The sequence below is a fragment of the Zasmidium cellare genome (assembly GCF_010093935.1).
Source record: "Zasmidium cellare ATCC 36951 unplaced genomic scaffold M409scaffold_8, whole genome shotgun sequence".
Classification (NCBI taxonomy): Eukaryota; Fungi; Ascomycota; class Dothideomycetes; order Mycosphaerellales; family Mycosphaerellaceae; genus Zasmidium; species Zasmidium cellare.
The window spans coordinates 438551-455412 of record NW_022986952.1 but is presented as its reverse complement, the minus strand read 5'-3'; the positions used below and the strand labels follow the sequence as shown (position 1 = coordinate 455412).

General features: G+C 54.2%; 8 protein-coding genes across 8 annotated transcripts; 3 read left to right on the top strand and 5 right to left on the bottom strand.

Annotated features, from left to right (window-relative positions):
- Positions 1 to 823: 823 nt before the first annotated feature.
- On the bottom strand, positions 824 to 1543 carry M409DRAFT_64465 (uncharacterized protein; the record flags this gene model as incomplete). The annotated part of the gene is made up of 1 exon (XM_033816096.1): positions 824 to 1543. The coding sequence occupies one exon, from the start codon at positions 1541 to 1543 to the stop codon at positions 824 to 826; it is 720 nt and encodes a 239-aa protein (XP_033670994.1).
- A 1377-nt stretch (positions 1544 to 2920) lies between these two features.
- Positions 2921 to 3991, bottom strand: M409DRAFT_51865 (uncharacterized protein; the record flags this gene model as incomplete). Its single annotated transcript, XM_033811924.1, has 3 exons — positions 2921 to 3390; positions 3438 to 3600; positions 3809 to 3991. 3 exons carry the CDS (start codon positions 3989 to 3991, stop codon positions 2921 to 2923), a joined length of 816 nt encoding a protein of 271 aa, XP_033670993.1.
- Positions 3992 to 4577: 586 nt separating this feature from the next.
- On the top strand, positions 4578 to 5392 carry M409DRAFT_19710 (uncharacterized protein; the record flags this gene model as incomplete). Its single annotated transcript, XM_033805057.1, has 3 exons — positions 4578 to 5061; positions 5116 to 5159; positions 5219 to 5392. The coding sequence occupies 3 exons, from the start codon at positions 4578 to 4580 to the stop codon at positions 5390 to 5392; spliced, it is 702 nt and encodes a 233-aa protein (XP_033670992.1).
- A 14-nt stretch (positions 5393 to 5406) lies between these two features.
- Positions 5407 to 6523, bottom strand: M409DRAFT_64464 (uncharacterized protein; the record flags this gene model as incomplete). The annotated part of the gene is made up of 2 exons (XM_033816095.1): positions 5407 to 5479; positions 5532 to 6523. The coding sequence occupies 2 exons, from the start codon at positions 6521 to 6523 to the stop codon at positions 5407 to 5409; spliced, it is 1065 nt and encodes a 354-aa protein (XP_033670991.1).
- A 379-nt stretch (positions 6524 to 6902) lies between these two features.
- M409DRAFT_19708 (uncharacterized protein) lies at positions 6903 to 9299 on the bottom strand (the record flags this gene model as incomplete). The annotated part of the gene is made up of 2 exons (XM_033805056.1): positions 6903 to 9053; positions 9117 to 9299. 2 exons carry the CDS (start codon positions 9297 to 9299, stop codon positions 6903 to 6905), a joined length of 2334 nt encoding a protein of 777 aa, XP_033670990.1.
- A 2531-nt stretch (positions 9300 to 11830) lies between these two features.
- On the top strand, positions 11831 to 13627 carry M409DRAFT_19707 (uncharacterized protein; the record flags this gene model as incomplete). Its single annotated transcript, XM_033805055.1, has 3 exons — positions 11831 to 12934; positions 12988 to 13109; positions 13162 to 13627. 3 exons carry the CDS (start codon positions 11831 to 11833, stop codon positions 13625 to 13627), a joined length of 1692 nt encoding a protein of 563 aa, XP_033670989.1.
- Positions 13628 to 13654: 27 nt separating this feature from the next.
- On the bottom strand, positions 13655 to 14428 carry M409DRAFT_19706 (uncharacterized protein; the record flags this gene model as incomplete). The annotated part of the gene is made up of 1 exon (XM_033805054.1): positions 13655 to 14428. One exon carries the CDS (start codon positions 14426 to 14428, stop codon positions 13655 to 13657), a length of 774 nt encoding a protein of 257 aa, XP_033670988.1.
- A 370-nt stretch (positions 14429 to 14798) lies between these two features.
- On the top strand, positions 14799 to 16434 carry M409DRAFT_64461 (uncharacterized protein; the record flags this gene model as incomplete). The annotated part of the gene is made up of 2 exons (XM_033816094.1): positions 14799 to 14897; positions 14959 to 16434. The coding sequence occupies 2 exons, from the start codon at positions 14799 to 14801 to the stop codon at positions 16432 to 16434; spliced, it is 1575 nt and encodes a 524-aa protein (XP_033670987.1).
- Positions 16435 to 16862: the final 428 nt, after the last annotated feature.

The window sequence follows — 16862 nt, the reverse complement described above, 5'->3', positions numbered from 1 at the left end:
GTTTGCCCGGGCCGGTCTTACTGGAGGCCTGACCGTCAGACCATCGCTTGACCTAAGCCTGGATGAATCGAAAAGGAGTATCCGATCGCGAAGGGTGGACTATCCTTATCCACGCGTTGCCATAAACTGCGGCAGAATAATGTCAAAGATGCGGAGTAGCACTCATCAGCACCGTAGAGGCTCATTGTCAAGCCACGCGGGTGTTGGCATTGACGTCTTGGGAAACACACCCAGCTTAATCTCTGGCATCGTCCCGCACCACCGCAAAGCAGCCGTTCCAAGTCTCTAGCATTTATTATTCATTTGCACAGCTATTTTGGCTCTTAGATCCGATCCTCCAGAATCGTAGATATAACAACATGCCACATTTCCCCCCAAATCGAGTCGAATGGTGGTTTGAGGTGACCATCATACGTTGACCAGCTCAGGCGGCATAGTGTCACCTCGCTGCTCGAACTCGTCTGTAAAGATACCAAAACCTACTCAGGCTCTACATCAAACTGCTTCGAAACCTGCTCATCATGACCCAAGCTTGTTAAGCGGAACCACCGCCATCGCCTTTCAAGCTCACTTGGGAGCGTATCGCCGCAGTCGAGCACAGGTCTGCTCGCATCGGCTTCGCTACTGGCTTGGATGGCCGTATACAACGCGCAATGAGCATAGCGCTGAGCCATCAAACGCATGTCTGCTCACGCGGATGTCCTTCTTCCATGCATGTCCATTCGCTGTGATCCATGTGTGAATGTCCTTGGGTGCCTCTAAAATCTTGCTGGCGACGAGCCAAATCGCTAGACGGCTCGCTAATCCGAAAACTCGAAAGTCATCATCCAAAGTTGCTCCAGTCCGCCTCTCGTCCATAGACAATCTTCCAACACTGCTGTGTATTCTCGCAATGGACAGGATCTCTTCCAAAGAGGATATGCCACATGTATTCCATGACCGTGCCGAGCGTCTCATCGTCGTACTTCGACTCCTTGATCAGCTGCAGAAATCGTTCATATTCTGTCTTTGGTCGTTTGAGAACTTGTTCTTTCGAAACTGCAAACTGAGCACAGCAAGGCGTCGCCACGATTGGCACTTGCTCTCTGACTTCCTGGACGGTCATATTAAAGAAGTCACTGTACACGTATGGGTACGCAATCTCTGCATGTCTTGACTGCTCTGGAGGGTTTCTGTTCAGCTGGATTTCAGCAGGACAGCCAGGGTCTCCTACACATCGCAGGTTGACGAATCCGCGATCCAGGACGGCTTCCATCTTCAGCTGATGGAGCATATTCATGGCATCGTAGCCCTTCGCGTCGTTGTGCCAGGCTGCCGGCCACCCGTTCCTATGCGCATGGATGAAGACTGCCGCGTCCGGGAAGGTGTCGTAGTGATCCACAATGTAAGTGAGATACGGAGTGGCCTCTTTTGCTTTGTTCATCTCAGTCTTGAAGCCGGTTGGTGAAGTCTCGTTGCCAGAAAGATCGACGGTATAGATTGCGCTTTGCCACTCTCCCAGCTCGGCCACCCATTCGGTGTCTTCCTCCGAGAGCTTGCCCATCACAATGGTCTTCCTGAAGGCGGTCTCTGAAGGCTCGGGAGCAGAGCTGGCCTCGCTTGGATCTGCATCGTCTGTTGCGCTTGGTCGCTCTGAAGAAGTCGATACTGCATCCGGTGTCCTTGTGCCCTCCAGGAAGATGTGATGGGCAGTCGTTGAAACGATCTCATTAATCGTAGGCGTCGATTTTGCTCCATGTTCGTCAATCCCAGGTGTGGTCTCATAGTTGTCATTGACATCCAATCCGCCCGTGCCACTGCCTTCCGGTTCATCCTGTGGTCGATATGGTAGATCATGTGCATGGGATCCAGCGATATCCTCGTGTGATGATCTCAGGAGCTCAGGATAAGGCCGTAGAATGTCCAGACTAGTGAGGGTGAAAAGAAATATCAGTGCCGCGAGAATGCAGCCTGCCACCCGACCCCATTGCTTCGCGAAGAGTAGCATCCTGATGTTCACTATGGGCCCAGATAGCTATGCCCACCTCCTCCGCCCTTATCACATCCTCTATGGTCGCATTGGTTGCCAAGTGAAGAAGAAAGCACGTGAAGACAGTGGAATCGCATGTGGAAACTTACCGAACGACAGAAGGAGCGACGACCGCTTTACATATCTGCTCCTAAAATTAGCGGCCTCCGTCAATGTCTTGCGCATTCGAGCGCCACATCGCGCCGCAACAATGCACGTGTGAAATAATGGCGGACTCCTCTCCAGCTGCTGTTGTCGACGTAATCCAGCTAGCCGCGAACGGCTTGGCTTCCGCGATCCTTGCAGATTGGAGAGGTGAAGTCAAATCCTTCTGGCCTCCGGTGGCTTGAGACAACCTCCCGTCCTGTTGATACAATAGAACGCGACTGTCACAGTCCACGAGGCTTCTACTCACGCAGCTGACGGCGAAACAAGCAACATAAAAAGCTGCCAAGCCATCTCAGAATTGTTTCCCAGGATCATCCGGCTGGAAAACAAAAGACATCAAACACGGCAATGCGGGCCACAACGTCGGACCGAGAGATTAGATATACGCGTCCTCGACGACACCTTTGACACGCGCCTACCTCGGTCTCACCATCGCCGCGAAGAGATGATTGAGGACGATAAATCGAGTGTGGAAGAAGGTCCATTTGCCGACGCACCCGATCGAATGCCTCTCCAACACCTGGCGCGAGGACTCCTGACCTTTGATCAACCAGAAACAAGAACACTTTGAAGATATGTCAGCTTTACTAACATGCCTCAAGGCTCTGCATCCCCAAATTCTTTTTCCAATTTGTACGCATAACTGTATCTAACATGGGTATCTTTGCTTCCTCACAGTCCCGACGAAACAACAACTCGCACGAGACGCAACGCCACGCTTGTACCCAGATCTTCGACCAACCCCTATATCCTCCTACGACAGCACATCCAGATGGTGCCGATTGTTCCAAGGAGTGTAAAAAAACCGCCCAGTGCGCCAACGACGATGCCAGCAATCTCTCCTTTGCTCAGACCACCTCCGCCCCCTGCTGCTTCTGTCGACGTGGCGGCTGCTTGGGCAGATGTCGCAGAGGTTGAAGTTCTACTGGAAACGGTCGTCGGAGCTCGAGCTGTCGACAAAAAAGCACTTGCGATGGACGTCCATGCCGCTATCGTGGTCGACGTGGCGCTGGACATTCGTGTCGATGCGGATGTCGCACTCGAAGCTACGCTATCTGGAGCTGTTTCCGGGAGACGACAATCATCGCCAGACACCTTGAAAGAACCATAGCCAGAGCCTCCAAATCCGGCCAAGCATTCGCTGCTGGCTTCAGAGTATCCACAGTCTGAGCTGCAAGCGAAGCCACCAAAATCGGGAAACATGGATAGTTCGACTGGACTTGTCAGTCTTCGAGCCCGCGATTTGAACCAGTTCACTCACCAGAACAGCCACTTCCCAGCGACACGATTTGGACGCCATAGACTTGGCTGGAGAATGGAATACAGCCTCCAACAGCTGCCTTGTCTGACGAGACAGTATAATAAGAGACCCTATTGCTCCCACAGCTGCTACTGGAGTACAGCGCGAGTGTCGTATTATCTGACTGTGCCAGAGCATAGCTCCAATAGATCAGGCACACTGCTAGTGTCCACAGCATTGCTGCTATTCCTTCTCGGCTTGGCGATGGTATCGAAATAGGATGAGTCGAAACGTCGAAGCTTGCCTGAAAGTTTCGCTCAACGTGAAGCTTTTGAAGACGCGCTTGGTTACACAGAAGCCTTGACGAACGCGCCCAGGCAAGCTGCGCCTACTGGCTGAGGCTCAGATATGCTAAGTGACGAGAGGGTGGTCTCAACCTGCGTAGTTTCAGGCTGGTGCCAAAGTCGAGCCAAGACGTCCAAGACGGCGCCCTCAATTGAAGACGAGGGGCCGCACGCTTTTTGCAGGCTTGCAAAGATTGCCTTGCTGTCGTGGAACCAGACACTCAAAGGCATCATTGGAATCTCAAGGAAGGTCCGCCTGTCAAAGCGACGTCGATGGCTCAGATGAAGTTCCAACAATCGGTGAGGATTTGGCTGCAAGATTGGGACGACCGCGATGATGATGCTCTCCATCGATAACACAGTAAGTCATGTTAATTGTCGTCCTCTTCATACTCCTCTGTCTGCCATCCCTTCTGGACCTCGACATTCGTCCTTTTGTAAAGACTACACTCTTGTTGACGTCCTTGTCTCGTGGACACTTCACTTGACAGCAACGTACTGCTCTGATCAAGGAACGAGTCCAAGAACCACCACCACATACCTTCATTCGACAGGAGTCCCAGTCTCAAACATTGCTATCCTGACAGCCTTCCAAATCGATGCAAGAGCCCCACCAAGAAAGAACGAATCGTTACAGAGGAGCCCTGGAGCGATATAGCGTCCGTCGAGCTCTAAAAATTGGAGAACACCTCCCGGCTATGGCAATGATGTAACCGATACACAAAACATCTCTTAAAACTCGACCGTTCTGGCCAAACCTTCCACCTTGCCACCATTAACAACAAACAAAGCCGCCTACAACATCGCCTCCGCAACAATGGGTCTCACAATCCACCACCTCGGCCACTCACAATCCGACCGCGTCGTCTGGCTCTGCGAAGAATTGGGCCTCACCTACGACCTAAAAAAATACGACCGCTCGCCTGTCCTCGCCCCCAAGGACTTCAAAGCCCTGCACCCCATCGGCGCGGCTCCCGTTATCGAAGACACCACCGCCTCCCACGGCGACATCAAACTCGCCGAAACGGAAGCGTGCGTCGAGTGGATCTGCAATGTCCATGGCGAAGGCAAGTTGCTGGTGAAGCCGGGGGAGAAGAACTATGCAGACTTCTTGTTTTATTATCATGTCACGAATGGGACCTTGCAGCCGGCAGTGGGGAGGGTTATGGCGTTGCAGATGAGTGGGATGAAGAAGGGGCAGCCGACTCTGGATCGGTATGAGGCGAAGGTGTATCAGGTGTTGGATTTGTTGAATCAGCGCTTGGGGGATGTGCCTTGGTTGGCTGGGGAGGAGTTTTCTGGTGAGTGGAAGGAATTGATGGGGGATTAGGGGCTTGGCTGACTTTGGGTGATAGCTGCTGATATTATGATAATTTTTTCGTTGACAACGATGCGAGAGGTAGGGCCATGGGTATTTCAAACCGGATTATGCGAATGATACTGACCATCTTATCACAGTTCTGCCCCATTGACCTGAGCGGCTACAAGAACCTCCTGTCCTACATTCACAAGATTGTTAAGCGTCCAGCATACCAGAGGTACCTGGAGAAGGGAGACCCCGACCTCGACATTGAGAAGTACATCCAGGGACCACCACCGCCAATCTTCCCAGCTTTCAAGAGCCATATGTAAACGACAGATACCTATCAAGCCATCCTATTTTGGAGCTCTTCGCCCTTGAGCCAGCGTTCCAGCTCTTCTGCTTGTTCTTGATACCATCTGCGAAAAGTTAGCCAGAATCAGAAATATGTCGAGCCTCGCAAGACCTTACCGATTCATCGTCCCCTCATTCACATACCCCATATGCGGACTCAGCACAACTTCACTCTTCGCCCAAGAATCCACACTCCTCCAAGGACTCTCCTTCGGAATCGGCTCCTGCCAAAACACATCCAACGCAACACCCTTAATCCCCCCTTCCTTCAACGCCTCAATCAGCGCCTCCTCATCAATCAACCCACCCCTCGACGTATTAAGCAACAACCCACTCCTCTTCATCCACCCCAACTCCCTCGCCCCAACAACGCCCTTACTCCGCCCCGAAAGCACAAGATGCAAACTGACCACATCCGCCGTCTTGAAAAGCTCCTCCTTGGAGACGGCCTTGAACGTCCCCGTCTCCAAGCCCGACCCCCGCGCCGCATCATCCGCCTTCTCCTGCGTCAGATTCTCACTCCACGCCACGACCTTCATCCCGAACCCCAACACGCCCACCTTCGCCATCGCCGTGCCCAACTTCCCCAACCCCACGAGCCCCAACGTCTTCCCGCCCAGCGACACCCCGAGTCCATTCTGCCACGCCCCGGCGTCGGTCTTCAGCTTCCGATCATCCTGCGGGATCCGACCGCAGAGACTCAACAACAACGCCCACGCGTGCTGGTTAACGGCGGAGTACCCCGGCGGAGGAGGCGCATCAAACTCTCCAGACGGCTTCGACGGGGAATCCCCCTTCGTGCCCGTCACAGGCACGCCTCTCTCCTTCAAAGCCTCCAAATCCAGTGCTGCGTTGCGGTTTCCGCTTGAGAGGAGGAGTTTCAAGTTCGGGAGTTTCTGGATCAGTTCTGCGGGAAAGGCTGTGCGTTCGCGCATGCAGGACACGATGGGGTAGGGCTCGAGGCGTTTGGCGAGGGCTTCCAGGCCTGCTGGGGTGGAGGGGTCCAGGGTGTCGGGGAAGGAGTCGAGTTGCAGGTTGGGGATGTGTTTGAAATGCTTGGGGGCGACGTCTGCGTAGTCATCGAGGATGGCGAGGTGGATGGTGGCCATTTTGGTGGTGGTCATGGGTCTTGTTGTTGTTGTTGTTGGGGGTGTGATGAGGGATCTTGTTGTGGTGAGGTGTTTACTGAGGGTGTGGAGTCTGGTCTTCATCGACGACGGCAATTCTTATAGGAGCTACACAGTCGAATATAATCAAGATGCATGCATTGGTAAACAAATCGTGGCTTTGCACCTCGTCGTCGTAATGGGACGGACACACTCATAAAGTCTTATCCGATGTCGACAGTTCCTACTGTGGGGCACAGGGAAAGCCGGCATCGGCAGTTGGATGAATGGTAAGCAAGCAAACATGTGATCGTAGGGGGATAGGGCTGCATCTTTTTGGAACATGTAATAATTCCTTCAATCAATCTACTGGTCACTGCTACTACTCGTCCAGATGCTCTCGTCGACTAGCCGCTTTGATCTCCCGCTTCATCTGCTCCAACCGCTTGTGCATGTCCCACAATCGCTGCCGGTCATGGCGAGGCACCGTCTCTCCCCTCTTCTCCATCGCCGCTTGTTCATCGTAGAGTTTCGCATAAGCCGGATAGTACTCGTCGCGGAACTTTTGGGCAATATTCACGCCTTGGCTGAATGTGATGTCGTTGATGATGGAACCCGTGCTCTCGCTGCTCGTGCTGCGCTCCAATGGCGCTGCATCTGTACTGCTCGTTGCCCCAATCGATCCATTGCGCGACTTCTGTGACTGGGACGAGGTCGATTCCGTCTTGCGGTGTTTGACAGCGTGACCATTCTCCTGCGATGTTGATGGTGAATCAACGGTCTTTCGCTTGAGTCCGTTTTCTCCCTTGTGAGTATTTCCATTGGCGAGCGACGACTTGGACGTGGCTGCTCCATTGGCTCCTGGCTTGTGGGACTTGACCGCATTCGCCTTGTGCTGGTCGCCGTTCATCTTGTCCGAATTCGAGGACAGGTAAGACTCGTTGCTTGTCACAGTGTCCTGTCGTTTTCTGATTCCGTTGGTGATACCCAGGCCCTTCGGAGTTTCAGCGCCCTGTCTTACTCGCTGTACGCCTACAGCGCCCCTATCCGAAACGTCAGAAGCCACGCGTGGACGGGCTGCCCCCAACGGCGACGGCACACTCGGTCTGCTTCCAGGTTTTTGTGGGCTCAATTGACTTCGATGCTGTGATGCTGGGGCGGAGAGTCCGTTTGGCGTGTTTTTGCCGGCAGTAGATGACTTGGTCCCTTTGGTGGCCGAAGATTGCTTCGAAGCAGGCGTTCCAGCCTTTGGCGTTGCCGCACTTTCTGCAGCGACCTTTGATTTGACTTTTGCCGCCGCCTCGCTGAGTGTCGAAGATGTTGTCGCGGTTTGTTTCTTGGCGTTTGCGTTTGCAAGGGGCTTGCGGTCGGCTGCAGCTGCTTTCGGCTGGCTGCTTGATGGTGCTGGCGTATTTCTCTCCTCTCCCTCACTCTCATCACTCGAGCTGCGCACTAGCTCTTCTGACTTGACTTTGGGGTTATTCCTTGCGATGGTCTGCTTCTTCCTCGCGGGTTTGCCCCCTTCTCGATCGCTCGCCGCAGCAGCCTCTTTCTCTCTGCGTTTCTTCTCCTTGGCATCTTCAAGAGCGCGTTTCTTGGGATCTTTGTTGGAAAACAGCTTCTTCTCAAACGACCCAGCCTCATTCTTCTTAGTGCCGACTTTTGGCGCGGATGAAGGACCCAGTCGTGGGGTGTTCGACGCACTGATTGCCTGACCATCCTCTGGCATCGGACTCGCGGCGAGATTGGGGGTGAGCTTCGAAGGTCCGCCACCCAGATGCAGCTTCGACAATATCTTTCCTTTGTCCCTCTCCTCCTCACGAAGCAGCATCTGCCACAGCTTCTCATCCTTGCCCAGCCGCATTCTATCATATGCTCTTATTGCGTTCTCAATTGCTGCGTCTCTTTCCTTCGTACTGTATCCAAACTTCCACACGTCCAAATCTCTGTACGATCTGTCGGTCAACTGCCACTTTCCTGCATCTTGCTTTCCAATCTTTTGCATCATCTCTTCAAGATCGCCATGTGGTATATGCGTCTTCTGTATAATATCTTCTGTCGAGAGCGGTTTTACTGCGAGTAGGTGTAGGAGCGGTGTCTTCATCGCCTGGGCTCTGGCAAACGACTCGCCTGCTGGGACTGATGTAGGTGCCGAACCGACGTGATGTGCGCCTCCGGTACCAATTGGGGGACTGGAAGAATGAGATCCCAGCAGACCCCGTTTCTTGGCTTGTTTCTGCTCTCGATTGGCATCCCATCGGTGCTTTGGCACAGCAACGAGATTGTTGCTAATGTTGACCGACTTGGCCTGCTTCTCCTGTTGATACGATGCCAGGCTGCTCTGCAGGGCGGCAAGCGCGGCATCACTACCCAAGCTCTGCTTCCGTTCGGGGACCTTCAGCTCTGCACGATGGCTGACAATGCCAGCAAAGTCGAAGTCGCTCAGGGAATCGGTCGATGCGGTGTACAATTCGTGTCGAAACGCTTCCGGCGATATTGTGAGATCGATTGTCCTTTTGCCGAGTCGAATTTTCTACAATGCAAGTCAACACGCTGCATTCGGGTTGGCATACTGTATCGATGGTGAGTTACGTACGGGGGCACTGCCCGTGAGCAGCTGCAGGCCGCCCTGACAAGAGGAGGCTTTCTTGACATCTTCGAGCAGGCTGTCGTTCAGCCTGAACAGAATGGCCGGATTCGTGTCGTGCTTGGGGTCTTGGTCGATAGCAGCGAGTCCATGGAGGGTGAGGCCGGTCGAGGGTATGGCTGATATCGACATTGCGGCTGGGGTTGAGGATGCTACCGCAGATTGACGCGATCAAGAGGATGAGGGGCGGCCCTCAAAGAAGCCATGTGCTTGCTTTGGTCGACGCCACAAACCTGAGCACAATGAATGAGCAGCTGGGGGTGGTGGTGACATGGTGAAGCATGACGTCCGGCTGAACTCACCCAATAGCGTAACGGCTACTAACGGAGATGTTTGCTACGGAGCAACATGTGGAGGGGGACAAGGCACACTGCAAGACACGAGAAGGCTTCACGGTTGAAGGAGCGACAGTAGACGCGGCAAGGAGTGTTGTTCGGAGCAGTGAGACAGCAGTGGAGGGCAGCAAGCGAGCCAGCAGACTGATGAGACAGAGAGAGATGCAGCATCGAGGTACAGGACAGTAGCGCAGTAGCGCGATCCAGTCCAGCGAGTGGAGCTGACACTCCATCCCGCACACAGGCCAGGGCGTGCGTGCGTGCGTGCGCGGATTGAGTTGTTGGCGATTTTACCCGCGACCGAGCCATGCTAAATCGATGCTCTCCCTGGTCAACCTAGATCGTTTCAAGAAGACGAACAAGAACAGACGCAGTAGAGAGACCGCATGTCCCTCTGTAAGAATCGTCTCTCATAGCAATTAAGATATCGAGACTCGAGTGCTCGGATCCCGATTTGGCTGCTGCATGTTCTTTGTCAGAGGCACGCATTATTCACTCCTCTCTCACACGAACCGGTCCTTCGCACGAGCCGTTCCTTCGCCGGAGTCGCCTCCCAGACTCCAGTTCCTCGTTCCTCACGGCCCACAGCTGTCCAATCGTGGCGGTACCAAGCCGCGGAGCCCAGCCCTCCCTTGCCTCGAATGCACCCTTCTTTCCTGACGAATTCCACCGCCGGGTCAGCCCATCCGTCGTATATGGACAGGCATGCAGCATATATACATAGCCAGGCGTGATGAGGGCGACAGAGCAACGCACTCGCCAGCGCCACTGCTCGGTGCTGCCACGAGGAGCGCACGGAACTGGCGACGCCAACCCTTTGCGGCGAATCCATCCATCCATCCCGTGGCTCGAGTTCAGTCAGCGCCATCGCATCCTGATCGTGCGAGGAGTCAGCACCATGGTGGGCGAGACGATCCCGGGGACCGCCTTCGTGTTGGACTGCATGTCATCGCCAAAATAGATCCTGCAACGACGCCCAGCACAGAACATTGACCGATACAGATATCGACATCAATGCACATAATACTCTACAACAGCCGCCTTCGCCGACAGGAACAACCCTCCCACCCAACAAGCGGGGCAATTGGCAACGCCATCCGCTGCCTTCAGTCGGTTCCGACAGACAGCATTCGACACTTATGTACGTCCATCCCACCTACTTACTTAGCATCGGTCCATTTCCCTCATCGTACGGAGAATCGCGGCGCCTGGTCCAGAGCGTCAAAATCTCGTTAACCACTGGACGCTACGCTTCGCAAAGCCGAGCTTGCCCTGGCCAGAAGACTGCGTGAACTCGCCAACTACTGCAGCTCCTGTCTTGGAGCCAAGCGTCATCAAAACATGTCTCACCGACATGGCCTCGATCACCTGCAGTGGTTTTCGGGTTCCTACATTTCACGTGTCCTGCTCATGACCATCTGCACGACTTTTGTGAAGGACTGGATCAATGACATCCGAGTCGCTCCCCCTTTTCTCTCCTCGATTCGAGGAGTGGTCTTCAGCAATTGCCACTTCAAACCTCTGGGTTTCAGTCATATTCCAGCCAAAGCCATATCCGCCAATGTATTCCCTCAGCAAACGAGGGTCTGAGTGCAGGCTGCATACGATGGGCGGCGATCGATGTCCATTGCCTCTGAAAAACTCGTATTGTAGGTGGTCAAGGTAAGCAGCAAAGTCGGGCGGGCAAAGGTCTTTCATTATTGGTATGGTGGAACTGGCCAAAAGCTTTCAATTTTCTACTTCAATTCCTCCTTTTCGGCTTTGGTACGAGATTGGTTGTTGATCTTCTGCATTGGACCCGACTCCCATAAACCTCATAAACGTCCAGTCCACATACTCCGGTTGACAGAATTCGCATTGGGCGAAAATATCCGGTACGTCGACCGGTCCAAGTCCATTGTCCAATTATCATCAATCTGATTCGCAGCAATGTCACGTTCAGCAGAAGAGAAGTTAAACAATAAGCTTGTTGATCAAGTCAATCGCAGGCAATGACGCCAAAGAACTGATGGGATCTACCTCACTGGAAACGTTTTGCCTCAGGCTTTCTCGGAAGGATTACTTGACCTGGCCGATGCACGATAAGAAAGATACGCGTGGCCACACCTGCAGGGATGCTCCAACGACCGCCGGTCTTGTCTATCTACAAGACATCTCTCGCCCTATCTCTGGGCATCGTTGGCCTGCTCACGCCTCCCGGGCGAGCTGTGTGAGATGAAGTATCATGTCAAGAACAACATAAGGATGATGGGTGAAGAATATCTGGAAAGGTAAGGCCTGGCTTCGACAACTTTCCTCGCATCTTCTTAGAATACTCATTCCATGACGATGTTCGCGAGGCTTGGCGACTTGATACGAGTAAAGGAAACGCAGGAGGATCGGGAGGAGGGCAAGACTTATGGACGATGGTCGAACGTAGACCTCGAACCGACTCCGCCAGAACAACGCAAATGGAACGCCTGGTACTTCTTTGCGTTCCAATTCAGCATCGCCTTCTCGCCGACGACGTATAACATCGGATCGACGCTCTATTCCATCGGCCTTACCTGGTGGACCATCGTCATCGCAGCCTTCGTGGGGACCTTTCTATGCTGCCTCGTTCTGATCTTCAACTCGAGAGGACCAGTGCTCTACCACGTCGGCTTCCCCGTCTACGCAAGAATCTCTGCTGGTATCTATGGCTCGCTATGGTTCATCTTCATCCGCGCCGTCGTCGCTATCTTCTATATGGGCACGCAGACCTACTACGCCTCACGCCTGCTGGATGTGTCGTTGAGATGCATCTTTGGACACAATTGGACCGACATACCCAATGGGCTCCCCGAGTCGGCGGGTATTACAACCTCGCAAATGGTGGCCTTCTTCCTTACCTGGGCGTTTCAACTCCCTTTCGCGTGGCTGCATCCTAGCAAGTCTGGACCTCTATACGTCGTCAAGTCGATCCTTTCGCCCATCGCTTACATCTCGACCATGATCTGGGCTCTGGTCAAGTTTGGTGGTGTCGATTTGAGCTTGGGAAAACACACAATCACGGGCAGCGCATTGGGCTGGGGCTTCATGCGAGCGATCAACACCGTCGTCTCCGGAGTCGTCCCTCCAATGGTCAACATTGCGGATCTCGCACGATACGGCAACCGCCCTGTACGCGACATCGCCCCTTTGACGATTGGACTCTTCATCAGCAAGCCGGCTGTCATTCTTCTCGGCCTCTTCACCACCGCAGCTGGGCTCAAGCACTTCGGCGTCGCGAATTGGAATCTCTGGGACTTCTACGGCTTGGTGCTGGACGAGTTCTGGGGCCCAGGCGCTCGCACGTTGGTCTTCCTGGGAAGCTTCATCCAGGCGTTTGCGACGATTGTCACGAATGTGTCGTCGAATGCTATTCCGGTTGGGTGTGATTTGTCTGGGTTGTTTCCGAAGTACTTCACGATCGTAAGTCTTCCGCACAAGCAGTTGCATGATCTTATACTTATGGTGGCTCTCAGGTTCGGGGCATGATCTTGTGCCATCTGCTCGTATGGCCAGTCGTGCCGTGGCTTCTCGTCAACTCCGCCCAGAACTTCCTGACGTTCCTGGGCTCGTACATCTGCTTTATCACACCTATCGTGTAAGTCTTCACTCGATCAAGGAAGCATTGACAGCACTGACATGTTCCATAGAGGTGTCATGATGGTCGACTACTGGTTCAGCCGAAAAGGCAACATCCACGTCCCATCTCTCTACCGACCCGAGCCCGGCTCGCCATACTACTACATCAAAGGCTTCAATCCCCGAGCGTATGCCTCCTGGGTCATCGGCGTCGTCCTCGTAATTTCAGGAATCTCAGGCGCCATCAACCCCGGCTCAATCTCGCAAACTGCCGTGAACATCTACAACTGTGGATTCGTCTTGTCGCTCAGCGCTGCAGCTATCTCTTACTATATCATTTGCAAGATCTGGCCGGTGCAGGTGTATCCGACTGGACGACATGAGCATGAGAGTAAGGATTGGGAGACGATGGTTCCAACGGAGGGGTTCTTTACGGATGATGATCCTCAGCCGGAGTATATTAGGAATCGCATGCTCTATGGAGAGGAGCCGATGGCGGAGATTGTGAAGGAGGCGGAAGGGAAACAGGATAAGTAGAAAGTAGACAGTACGGGTTTGGATCTATCATTTTGAGGTCTTGATGTCAAACATCTTCCCCCATCCCTTCACGATACTCGTCTCCAGCCCAACCATCCTCAACATCTCCCAGATCACAGTCGCGACCGTATCCGCCACGATCAACCCTGGATACTTCTCCTCCCAGACCGATACCCTCTGCGCCGACCGCAAATTCGTACAAAACGTCGACACAACCTTCACATCCTCATCCTTAATCCTCTCCATGACATGCTCCATCTGCCGATCAAGCGTCTCCTCATCCACATCCGCAAACTCCACATTGACCGTCCGTCGCAAATGCGACTCCGCCACAATCTCATACCCCTCCGCCGAGAACGTCTTCAAGATCGCATCCTGCACATCATCCAAATACGGCGTCACGAGCCCAAACCTCCTCTCCCCCTCACCCATAACTTCCTCCAACACATGACACAACCCCAACACACTCGTCGTCGCCTGCACGCCCGTAACCTCCTTGATCCGCGCACACAACCTCCTATCCGCTTCCAGGCCCAACCACCCCGCGCTCGTCCCGCTCCATCCTATCACGTCGACGGCGGCGTCTGCGAGGAGGACGGCGGCGGCGAGGATTTTGGTGTCGTCGAATTGCGAGAGGGCGCTGGGTGTTAGGGCGATTTGGGTGACGGGGAAGCGCGAGAAGTGCACTGTTAGGGTGGGGTGGAGGGGGAGGAGGAGTTGGGTTGTGAGCGGTTCGAGGGCGGTGTTGGAGGAGGGGACGAGGATGCCGAGGCGGAGGGGGCGGGTGCTTGGTGGGGTCATGGTTTTGGGGTTGTCTTTGGGTTGGTTTTTGAGGTTCGTTCGGTTGGACGGTGTGTTGAGCTCGGTCTCGTCAAGGTGATGTAGTCTTTGGAGCTGAAGAGACAGATGGTAGGATGAGATTGGTGTATACTTAACTTTACCCTTACGTTCTGTGCTCGGCCATCCTGATAAGCAGAGCATTGAAGCTGGAAGTAGGTGGTCTTCACGGCGAGAATGTTGCTGGCCTGGCCTATCTTTGGATTGGGTTCAGCGGCTGGCCGGCTAATTTGTCGGCTAAACTGCTGCATGTGACGATGGCTTCTCAAACAGAGCTTCAAGATTCCTGGCCAGCGTCCCCCATGAATGCGCCGGAACGACTCTCGCACCCGCCATGCTGTCCACCGAGCAGCTGCTAGAGAATTCGGCGCGCGACGGCACGGTAGAAGACTGGCCGAGAGTCTTGCCCGACATCCTCTCCCGTCTGCACCATGTACGTCCACCTCACGTGTGTCGCGTCAAGCTCCAAAGCCTATACTGACTGCCACCCGCAGAACGTCTACAACGAGTTTCCCTTACCATCCCTCCCGCTCCCAGCACCGCTACCGCCTCCCATCGATCCTCAAGTCGTCGCATCCACGCCGCCGCAAATACCCACCAGCGAGACCGAGACCACAGAGCAAGAGCTGCCAGACGCGGACAACGAACCACCTGCGAATAGTCAGAGCAGTACCAAGGAGAATGATGCGCCTACAGAACTCGCCGCGGGACGGCCACCTCCCACATCACATCCTGGATACCCGGGCTACGAGATCACTGAATCCCAGCGGACTGAGGAGATGCCTTCCCCACAGCCAATGACCGAACCAGGAACACTGCCTCCAGAATTGCTCAGTCTGTACGAGTCTTCAACACGGATATTAGAGTACGACTTCGCTCAGAGCCCACCCTACACCATCCAGCGGCTAGCAGAGCTGGTTCTGCGGCCTCGAAAACATTACCGCTTTCTACCTGCCTACTTACGCGCCCTCGATCGGATCGTTTCTGTCAGCTCTCCGGTATCAGACTTCCCATTGCCCACGCTACACAACTCACTCAATGGTGGCTTCCTGACGAATGGCGAGGCTCAGGTCAATGGCATCAGTGAAAGAGAAGGTCTAGGCAGTGATGAGAGTTTGGGTGGAGCACTATTGACACCAATCCCATGGTTGAGGAATCAGGGCAACATGTTGAATCCTTCATCATCCGGATCTGCGACTGAAGGCGAGCTTCACAGTGAGAGCACGGAGACCATTGTGGGACCTCATGGAGCAGGCAGTATCGAGACAGTGTCCGTCACGGTCAACGGCATACCCAGTATAAGCGCAGTCCCAACATCTGCGTCGTCGTCACCAATAGCTTCGCCGACGCTGTCAGAGCAGAGCGATGCTAGTACCTCGTCTTCTGCGTCGACAGATGCGCAGCTACGGGATCAGGGCGCCGTTACTCAAGGAGAGCTCCTTCGACAGGAGCAGGAAGCTGGCGTAGTGCCAGTCAACCCAGCTGGACATCCAATGACTCCAAGAAGAACTTTGATCGGCGGCGGAGCAGCTGCAGTGGGACGTGATGCACCTGTTGGTGGCTTGCCATCCGCGACCACGGAGGTGGCGATGGACGACGAGCAACCGCACGCGAGAGGACCTGAAGTGATCGGCATGGAAGACATGGGTCCGCAGCCTCATCCAAGCGAATCAGGCGGAATGCTTGACATGGAAGCTGCAGTTGGACGAGGGAGAAGCAAATCACCGCAACCGCCCCCGGCAGCTGAGCCGTCAGAGGTCAAGAAAGAAGACGAGGCAATGGAGGACGCCGGCGAAGCAGATTCTCAGGACGTTGAGAAGGAAGTGGAGAAACTCAAGGAGGCTATGGACCGGGAGGAGGCCGAAGCCGAGGTGAAGCGGGAGCCCGAAGGCGATGCTATGGACACGGGAGCGGACGAGAAGCCTGTCGATGCGGAGGTCAAGCAGGAGGGTTCAGACGATTCGAAGTGAAGAAGTGCTGCGGACATACGGTGCATGCTAAGTGCATATCATGAAGTAACGTGGAACGAGCTATCGGTCGCAAGACATACGAATGAGAAAAGCGGGTTCCGATGTTTCGAATTCTGGGAATTGGAATCCTGTTTTCAAGAGTTGGGAAGAGAGGTCGGGACTCGAGACTACTGAAGAAGACGCGAGGCTGCTCCTTCCTGGAATCTGGAAATTGAACATGGGAAACAGCGGCGAACCGTCCCACAAATAGAACCCGCCTTCCACTTGTCAACTCGTTTGTCCTTACACCACACCTCACAACACAAGTCAACACATCGCACATTGAGACCATCGATATTGCCAGCATCCAACCCAGTACAGCATCGCCATGGCAGAAACAACATCGCTATTCTTCACTAAGCTACCCCGAGAACTTCGTGATGAGGTCT